Source organism: Miniopterus schreibersii (assembly GCF_964146895.1).
Source record: "Miniopterus schreibersii genome assembly, chromosome: 1".
Lineage (NCBI taxonomy): Eukaryota > Metazoa > Chordata > Mammalia > Chiroptera > Miniopteridae > Miniopterus > Miniopterus schreibersii.
In genome coordinates, this window is record NC_138101.1 from 174,139,392 (window position 1) to 174,149,686 (window position 10,295).

Consider the following 10,295-nt stretch of genomic DNA (forward strand, 5'->3'; position numbering starts at 1 on the left):
AGCGTGGCTCAGTGGCTGAGCATCGACCTAAGATCCAGGCAATCGGGGTTCGATTCCCGATCAGGGCACAAGCCCGGGTTGTGGGCTCGATCTCCGGGGGGGGGGGGGGGGGGGGGGGGGGGTAGTGCAGGAGGCAGCCGATCAATGACTCTCTCACCACTGATGTTTCTATCTGTCTCCCTTCCTCTCGCTGAAATCAATAAAGATATATTTAAATATATATATATTCCCACCTAAAAGTGAATTAAATACCTCTTCACTTCAAATAAGTATAATCTTTCACACATGAAAATGATGTAATATGACACTGTTGTACAAGATCTTATCATTTCTTCCCCAAAAGAAAAATGTTACCACGTTGTTTCAAAGGCTGCAAAGCTGAATGCTAACACCTATTAAACTTTTAGATATTCTTGTAGTTCAAAAGTAAAGCTTATGATTAACTTTTAAAGCCAACCTGCGACACCCCCAAACACACAGTCTCGCTCTCTCTCCTTCTCCCTCTCACTACAATTTAAATGTGTAAACAACATACATCATTAATCTAAGGTACAAACCAGATCCATGGTTCTTAACTTTTTGATTAAGACACGTCTTTGAGAATCTGAAAAATGCTATGGAATTCTTCCATATAATTTCAGGCTGCTCAATGTATTTCAGATCCAATCCAGGGCTTAAGAATGTCTATACCACCAATACAAGAACATTATGCATGACTGGCTGCTTCTGGGAAGGGGGCTGAAAGAACGGAGTTGAGAGGAAAAATTTTTCACTATACATCCTTTTGTACCTTTTGAAATGTGAACCATACAACTGTATTAATGATTCAAAAAGTGAATAAATTAAAAATAAAAATTACAGTAAAAAATGTGGCAGGATACCAATGCAGCTGGTAAAAAATCTCCAAATAAAGATGTTTAGAAATAACTAGTCTATTAAAAGTAACACTTTTGCAAACTGTTTCCTTGAATTTTTTGATTGAAAAGGTTTGTGACTGCAAAACTATGCTCGTTTCATAATTTTCAGAGAAATTTTCAATTTCAACTTTTTGCTAGGAAAATATAAAAAATCAAAAAATAATTCCACATCATTCATAGTCCAACTTCTGAAATCCCAGGTAGGTAATAATAGCTGGTATTTATTGAATGTGGCACTGCCACATCCACTGATTATCACAGTCACCCGCATCTGACTGACAAGGAAACCGAGGCTTTCAGGCGTGAAGTCACTTGCCCGCAGCAGTGCATCTGGTAAGTGAGCTAGGTCTCTGAGCCACAAAGCCCACATACCTGCCCCCGTGTGACAGGGCATCATGACCTGGAGAGAGGACCGTAAACACTACACTAGAGGGCATTATTCCTTAAGAGGCGATTCCTATTATAAATACACTTTAGAGCACTTTATAAAAATTGGGAATTATATCTGCATGTTCCTTCTTTACACTACACAAAACAGATATAGATGAAAGAGAATTATGCCCCCCCAAAAAAAGAGAATAATGATTTTGTAATTAGAAAAGCACAGAAACTGAACTGGAATCTTTAAAGCCCTCATACACTTGTCATCCTAAAAAATAAAAATGTAATAAGCTGAATCATAAGCGTAGAATTTTAAAAAAATGTTTTCACTAGAAAAGGAGTGTTATAGAAACAGTGTTTTGATCTAAAGGTTTCAAAAACAAGAGGCAAAGGGTTTCTCTCTGCTGAATGGTACCTCCACTCATCAGTTTGGGGAATGTTTAGACTGAATGTCCAAACTATCAGCAAAATGCCTCAGAAGCACAGAATGAATTATGAGGCTAGAAATAATGATACCTCTTTCATGATAATCCCATCTTCAAAGAGATGACAGTTTTCAAAAACGTTTCACTCAAATCTTAACTTACATAATCTTTAAAAGGCAAAGAAAAACGGAAATAGGGAGAACGGGGTGGGTAGAGAATATAAATCACTAACCAGATACTACTACTATTACACTACTTCGCAACGTGTGTGCATTTGCATGCGTTGTGTGGTTCCTTATTCAGTGACTCACCTAAATAACTGTCACAGCTTGCTTCATGTCATCCAAGTCGTTACTTTCTTATCAAGCACATAAGGCACTAAACCTCTGCTGGATTTCATTTATCAGTAAAATGAGTAAGAGTCCTTCAAGCTCAAACCTTTAGGATTCTCTGAAAACCTTTTCAGAAGTATACGAACGTGGAGAAAATTCAAATGTCTGTATTTCAAGGTTTATCCTGCAACTTCATTATACACAGCCGAGGGAAAGCCAGGCCACTCGCCATATACTTACAGAAAACTGCATGCTAGTATTGCTTTCTATAGAAAATGGCATCATTGATACAAATATTAAAACCCCACCTAATAGCAAAAGGAGCGAAACAGATGAAACTCTCACTTATTACAGTTCTGCAAGTAAAAAGACTTTTACGATGCTAAGAATTAATGGCAGTATTACTTATATGTGGCTCAGCTGGCTGGGCACTGTCCCTGCACCAAAAGGTTTCAGGTGGGAAGGGGCGTGCAGGAGGCAGCCGGTGGACGGTTCTCTCTCACGTTGATGTTTTTCTCTCTCTCCCTGTCTCCCTTCCTCTCTCCCTAAAAATCAATAAAATTATTTTGCCCTGGCCAGGGTGGCTCAGTGGTAAGTGAATCAGGTAAGTGAGCCAGGTGGCTCAGTGGTTGGAGCATCAGCTGGCACACCGAAGGGTTACGGGTTCGATTCCCGGTCAAGGGCACGTACCTGGGTTTCAGGTTTGATCCCTGGCCCAGTTGGGGCATGTGCAGGAGGCAACCGGTTGATGTCTTTCTCTCACATCGATGTTTCATGTTTCTCTTTCTCTTTCTCTCTCTCTCTCTCTCTCTCTCTCTCTCTCTCTCTCTCCCCCTCCCTTCCACTCTCTCTAAAAATCAATGGAAAAAATACCCTCGGGTGAGGATTGCCAAAAAAATAAAAATAAAAGAAACAAATAAAGATCAATAAGATTATTTTTAAAAAAGAACCCACAAAATTTAACTATAATTTGTACTGTACCCCCAAAATAAAATTAACTCAAACCTACCAATTTACTTTAAAGCAATACTATAGAAAATTAAATCAATAACTATCCTTTGGCATGCATATATGATTTATTCTAGTTTCTCCTAAAGAAATGGGAAAAAGCCCTGGCCAGTGGCTCAGTTGGTTAGAGCATCGTCCCAATACACCAAGCTTCCAGCTTTCTTCTCTGGTCAGGGCACACCCGGAGTAACCAACGGGCGCGTGCATGGGAAGAACCAATTCTCTCACGTGCGCTCTCGTTCTCAAAAATCAATCAACCAGTAAAAAAATAAAAGGAAATGGCAAAAAAAAAAAAAAAAATCCTCCTATATTTTCTTTATATTCCATACATTACTTCCTAAAGTTGGTGAAAAGGCAACACACAAAAGGTCAACGTGTAAGGAAAACAAATGTCATTTAACAAACTCTTTACGTTCACTACAACAATCCATACCAAATACATGTTTCTGAAGTCTATATCTGATAATACTCCTGTGCCATTCTAAAATATGGAAATCTAACTGGTGGAATGCTTTACAGAGTATTTTCCCAGAATGGGCTTACTACACAAGAATCACTTTTAGTCTATCTGGAATTAAGCATAGGGGCTTATCTAGCATTATATGATCCTGTTGCTCTCTAATTCTAGCACGTTGGCAAAATATACAAGTTTACAAAAATCATATTCTTGGACAGCAAAGCTCTTGGAAATGTTTCCACCTATCATGCACCACTTAAAAAATGAGAAAAGGGTACACAAACGGCCAACAAGCACATGAAAAGATGCTGACCGCTAATCGTCAGGGAAATGCGAATCAAAACCGCGATGAACTACCACTTCACACGCTATGACGGCTATTTTCCAAAAAAGAAGAAAAGAAGTGCTGGCGAGAATGTGGAGAAATTGGATTGCTGGTGGGAACATAAAATGATGCAGCTGCCCGGCCAGTGTTGCTCAGTGGTTGAGTGTGGCCCCATGAACCTGGAGATCAGGGTTCGATTCCCAGTCAGGGCACACGCCTGGGTTGTGAGCTCGATCCCAATAGGGGGCATGCAGGTGGTAGCTGATCAATGATTCTCTCTCATCACTGATGTTTCTTTCTCTCTCCCTCTCCCTTCCTCTCTTGGAAATCAATAAAAACTTTTTTTTTTTTTTAAATGATGCAGCTGCTATAAAAAGCAGTATGGTGAATCTTCAGAAAACACTAAACATTTGATCCCACAATTCTACTTCTCAGTGGTCTATACCCAAAAAAAGTGAACGCAGGGACTCAAACAGATAGCTGTACCCCCATGTTCAGAGCAGCATTCTTCACTATAGCCAAAAGGTGGAAGCAACCCAGTGTCCACCGGCAAGGGGATGAACAGTATGTGGTACACACATGCAATGGAATATATCCAGACTTAAAGAGGAAGAAAATTCTGTCACACCAACAACATGGATGAACCTTGAGGACATCATGCTCAGTGAAATAAGCCAGTCACAAAAAGACAAACATAGTATGATCCACTTACATGAGGTTCCTAGAGTAGTCAAAGCCACAGAGACGGAAAGTAAAATGGTGGTTGCCGAGGGGTCAGGGGTGGGGGGATCGGGGAGTTGATGCTTAATGGATACAGAGTCTCAGCGGGGAAGATGAAAATGTTCTGGAGATGGGTGGTGGTGATGGATGCATAACAGTGTGAATGTACTTAATGCTACACTTCATGCACACGTAAAAATGGTTAAAGAGGTGAATGTTATGTATAGTTTACAAAAAAGAAATAAAAGACAACAAAATATTAAAACATGTGCCAAATTCTTCTCACACATGCCTCTTTCACTACCCACAAAGCCAATACCCAGCCTATGAGTGGTTAGTTAAGTTCTGTAAATGTTCACCATGAGCCCCAAGAAATTAATATAACAAAGTTTAAAATTCTTTCCAATCCTAAAGAAGTTTCATTTGCTTCCTCAGAATAAATCCTTTGCCAGGTAAAGATACTAATAGCTATTATATGTCTAGCTCGGATTAAATAAGTTACTAAAGAATCCAATATGCCTCCCAACTTTGTATTTCAAGCATGGTTAGTTTTATCCCTAGAATTTTTCCTTCATTTTTCTTCCAAAGCCTCATAAAAACTATTTTCATTTTTACCAGCAAAATCTTTAGCCAGAACCCCCCTCCCTCCCAACTCATAAGAGCTCATCTTTACTGGTAGACATACCATCTTTACAGTAATCGGTATTCATTTAGTTTCTACCGATTTCAAGTATAAATATTGGAATCTCATTTGTGAATCTCCCTCCCTTTAAAAAAATGTTCACATGGGAAAAATACAAGCTTGAAATATCCTAGGCTAAATTTTAAGGATCCTCTAGTTAATCTCCAGTGTTTCTTATAATAACTTCTGATTTCACAAACTGTTACAGAAATAAATGTTAGTGAACAAACTAGTAAACCAGGTTTTGAATTCCTCTAAGCCACTATAGTGTATTGTGTTGTTCGTGTCCCCTTTCTCTTCACTCTTATGGAAGGCAGACAAAATCTACCTTCAAAAGTAGATTCTGATAGTTTCCATGCTATAAATGCTACATTCCAATACATTTCAAACCATGCCTGTTCATAAACATAAAGCAAACAGATAAAAATTTAAAGGAACAAAAAGTATCCACATGCCTAAACAAAAGTTGAAAGGTCTCATTTAGAAAAAACAGGTTGATATTAAAAAACTAGTGCTTAATTCATCCCAATGGAAAGAGAAAAGTAGCATTAAACAAGTATGATCATCAAATATGCTTTCTATTTGTGCTATCTGAAAACAAGAATGCATATAATCTATTACCAACTGACCTTCTTTTTTTCTTGATTTTTAAAAATGAATTCTTTCAAACATCATTTTTTATATGTGAGTTAATGGTACCATCTCCTCTACTAGGTCTACCTCCTGTACGCAAGACTGTACAATTTGAAATTGTCACTGTATACATGTACATCTAAATGTCAACAGAAGAAAAAATGAAAAATACAGACTCAGACATCTTAAAGTTTCTCTAGCAATCAGGTTTCCTACTTATCAGTGTGAGAAATCCTCCTGATAATAAGTTACTTTTCATTTATCCAAAGCTATTTATATTAAATTGAGCCCTTTAAAAAGGAGAAAGGGTATATCAGGTCACACACCAGTAACTTCAACAAGTCTGAAATCTCCCATCCCTCAATTTGTAACACAAAATTTTAACAAATATGAAACCCTCTAAAAGGAAATTATAAACAGATATTAAAAGATCAATTGAAAAGGAATCCATCACCTGGTCATGAGCCTTACCTTTCAGCAGTGGCAGAGGTGTTAACTCAATAGGCTTGCCTTGAGACCTAAACTGTGAGGAGCTTTGCGACCTCTTCTGTCTGGCTTTTCTGACGGACTTCCGAGAAAATCCGTCTACTTTATCCACTGATGGAGGAGTAGTTGGTGCTGAGGACATATCCCTACTGAAGAGAAAAGGTAACATAAACATATTCCCAAGGCAGAAGCATACATGTGAGTTGCATAAATTCTAAAATTCCCACATACAACACTCATGAAAATGGGAATATGTTATATAATAAAGAAAGCAAATAAAATCAATTAAGAAAAGTCATGTTCAATTAGAAAACATAAAAATTTGGTGAAAAACAGAAGCAATATAACTGTCATATAAGCAATATTGTCATTCTACTGTATTATGCTGTTCCTGCTAAGATAAGCATTAAAGATGCTCATTTAGACTTGAAGATCTCAGTGCTATCTACTCATTTTCTAACTATAAAGCTCTTCTCATTTTGAGATTTCTGAAGTAATGCTGGAGCTATTCTGCAGCTGGAAAACTTCCATTGATACATTTTCCCAAGATATTTAATGTTATGAATGGGCTCTGCAGCTGAAACCCTTATTGGGCTTCGAAAATCTACACCAATGTATCACAGCAAGTGAAATTTACAATTACTGAAACTATCTAGGCATGACTTTTAATACAATGTGCTTGCTGTGTTAGCTATGATAAACTACACAGCACCGCAAATGAGAACAGGCTAGATTACTTTAAACAGAACACATAAAAGGCATAATTAAAATCATTTCAAAGACGTCTTCTTTTTGAATGAAGCCATCTTAAGTTATTAAAGCTTAATAAACAAAACTATGATGAAATCATGCACCAGAGTTGAAATGAAAACTTAAATTCACAGCCTACTTAGACAACCAAGTTGAGTTCTCTTGAAGTTCATCATCAAATATTAATTTTTATTCCATCAAACTGATGAAACTGAGCAGTTCTTTTGGATTTTTTAATCCTGTCAACTTATTAAAATGAAGGTTATTTCCTAAAAGTAACAAGTGTTAAGCTCAATTTCATTTACCAACTTAAACAGATGCCATCATTTCCATGGCACGGAAGCTCCATGCAAGATTAATGGCAGACTCTAATAGAAATAACGCGGATGGAGGAAAGGCTGAAATGCAGTTACTCACCTGTCATTCCAATGATGAGACAAGTGTTTTTTTGACCTCTAAATAAAAGTCTAGGGTAGTTTTTTCCTAAACTTGTAAAAATAGTTACCTCAATTACATGGATTCTGACAAAGTAAACATAACAAAAACATTTAAAAAAAAAAAAAAAAACAACCACATGATATTGGGCAGTTGGAATTCTGGTTCTCTTTTTCAAAAAAAAAAAGTTTTTAGAAATCTACCTAAGTTAGTCGTAAATAAAATGAGACAAATTCAAAATGGAATTGTAAACTATGAATGACTACAGAAGAAGGAAGATCACTTAAAAATATTCACAAAAACTGCTTTGGGGAAAAGCTCCACATCACATTTGTACATTGTAATTTTAGGGGCCGCTTTTCCAATCTGGTCTGTGAATTATTTAGATTTCATTTCACCGTGGCAACCCAAGATTTCAGTAAATCCTGTTCCTCCATCACTTTCTGTCTCTTCTTTATTCTTCATCTCCCCTCTGTAAAGGTGGCTTATTGGTAGCAATTTTTTTTAAATCACTTGCCCCTTCCGTCCGCGGCCAAGAACGACCGTCAGGGATCTCAACCCCGAGGCGCTGCGGGACTGAGTGTGCGGGAGCGGCGGGTCGGTGCAGCGCCCGGGGAAACAGGTTTCGCCTGGGACCAAGGCGCCCGCAGCATGACCATCCTAAGCAAAGGGCGTCGGGCATTCCCCAGGCTGGGTATAACCCAAAGGGGGGGCCGGGGTGGAGAAGGACCGGTAAGGGGTTCGACTGTAGGAATGAATGGCTCCTACCCACCCCCACCCCAAGCCCGGAAGATAAGCTGCTCGAGAACCCTCTCAACACCGATCCCCCTTTTTCTCCCCGCCCCGTCCGTGGATGAGAGGTACAAGGATACGCCTCCAGGGTCCGAGGGTGGAGACGCGGGGGCAAGGGGAAGAGTGAATGAGAGGCAGCATCAGCAGCACTTGCAGGTAAATCAGACAAGTGGGACCGGCCCTCCGCCTCCCGCACCCCAGCCCACCGCGCTCCTCGCCCGCCCGGGCCAGGCCTTCCCGCGGCTGGTGCCCTGCAGGTTCCCCAACGAGACCGGGAGGAAGGAGGGAAGCGGGCGAGCCGCGGAGCTGCAGGCACCAAGTTACCTTGAAGCTTCTGGGAAGGAATCCGAAGATGATCTGTGGTTTTGAGGAGCGGGAGACGCGCGGGAGGGCCGCGGCGGGGGCGGCTGGCGGGACGGGGACTCGCAGGCGGAGGTCCGGACAGCGGCAGGGAGCCCGGGGCGAAGGCTGTCCGGCGCGGCGTCCCTCCGGTTCCGCGGCTGCGGCGCCTCTAGGCCTCACGGCGGGACCTGAACCTCAGCGCTCCGGCGGCGGCGGCGGCGGCCTCACGATCCTCCCCCGCGGGCCCGTCCCATCAAATCGGCACCGACCCCGTTGCGGCTCCGCCGGTGGCTCCTCGCTCACATTCCCGGCGGGCGGCGCCTCTGCTCGTTGCCCCGGACCTGGCGGCGGCGGCGACGACGTGGGGAGGGGGGGAAGGGAGGGAGGAAGACTGGATCCGCAGCGGCAGCAGGAGAAGGAAGGAGCAGGAGGAAGAGCCGCTGGAGCCGGAGCCGCCGCTGCCAGAGTCGCCGTTCGGTACCCGCGGTGGGTCTCCGTCAATGCCCCTTTCTCTCTCCTATTGTCAATATCACCGGGCGGCTGAGTCCATGGCACTCGCGCAACCGAACCTTCTGGCCAGCAGCGCCCGCCCCTGGCGCTCACTCACTGGAGGCTTCAAACGGGAAGCGAGGCCTCATTGGCCGGCGTTCGCCTTCACTCCCATGCCAGCAGGTTCGGCTGAGAACCGATCGGGGATTGGCGGCGGGGGGGCGGAGAAACAGGAGGGTGGGAAGAGAGGAGGACGAGGATTGGGCTGAGAGCGAGGGACCCGGATGCAGCCGCGATCTCCGGCCGCGCGGCCGCGGCTTCCGCCCGGCGGCTGGGGAGCTCTAAGCGGGTGGACAGGGCAGCCTCCGGGCCCGAGAGGAGCGTCCTGAACCCGGGAGGTGTGCGGCTGACAGGTCAATGGGATGGGTTTCCGCGCACTGCGGAATCTCTGGGCGGCGGTCGTCTTCAACCGGAGGGTTCCCAGGGCCACGATCGGCTAAGGGTGGGGAAGCCTCCGGCCTGGATTCCGCCCTCTTCAGCCGCCAGGGTGGCCCTTCTGGGCTCGCGGAACCCCACTCAGGATGGAAGCCAGCGCTGCGTAGACAGAAATCAGACACCCCACCCGCGCCTGTGCGAAGGGGCCCCAGCAGCCCGCTGCAACCCCCGGCAGTCGCTCTCCGCTGAGCCTGTGGGAGACCCGGCACCGGAACCTGAGCCCCTGGGGCCGGGCCAAGGGCTGGATATCGCTTCCAGTTCCCTCACCTCGTCTCCCTTTCCCTAAACCTCTCTTTTGAATATCAGCTCCCCGACGCTCCCGCAAGCCCCGGCGGGGGGCGGCTCGGTGTAGCCGATGCAGGTGGGAACGCCGTCTCCACGCCTCGCAATCGTTTATCAGGAGCCGCCGCGCCGCCCCTCCAGCCGCGCGGAGCTCGGACAAACCCGCTCCGAACTGCGGGAGCTTGGGCGCTTTTCATTGCCCGGGGGGGTCAGAAAGAGGTGATCGAGAAGCCTTGACTTAACTCTAGCTAGAACAAGTGATAAAATATTTAGAGATGTGTTTGCATCCTTGGTGAGCCCTCGCCAAGTGGTGCGTTTCCAGAGCATATTCTTGGACAGCACCC

General features: G+C 43.8%; 1 protein-coding gene across 2 annotated transcripts in view; it reads right to left on the reverse strand.

Moving 5' to 3' along the window:
- The window catches only part of PPP2R5E (protein phosphatase 2 regulatory subunit B'epsilon), a 135,427-nt gene extending 126,134 nt beyond the window's left edge, over nt 1-9,293 (reverse strand). Inside the window, exons 1-2 of one of the 2 annotated variants that reach the window (XM_081151435.1) lie at nt 8,668-9,293; nt 6,352-6,515 (exon numbers count right to left, since the gene is read on the reverse strand). In XM_081151435.1, coding sequence (XP_081007561.1) covers nt 6,352-6,508 — 157 coding nt within the window. In that variant the 5' untranslated portion in view covers nt 6,509-6,515; nt 8,668-9,293. The remainder of the gene's footprint in view (nt 1-6,351; nt 6,516-8,667) is intronic. The other variant, XM_081151436.1, reaches the window with a different exon arrangement.
- Between the last annotated feature and the right edge of the window lie 1,002 nt (nt 9,294-10,295).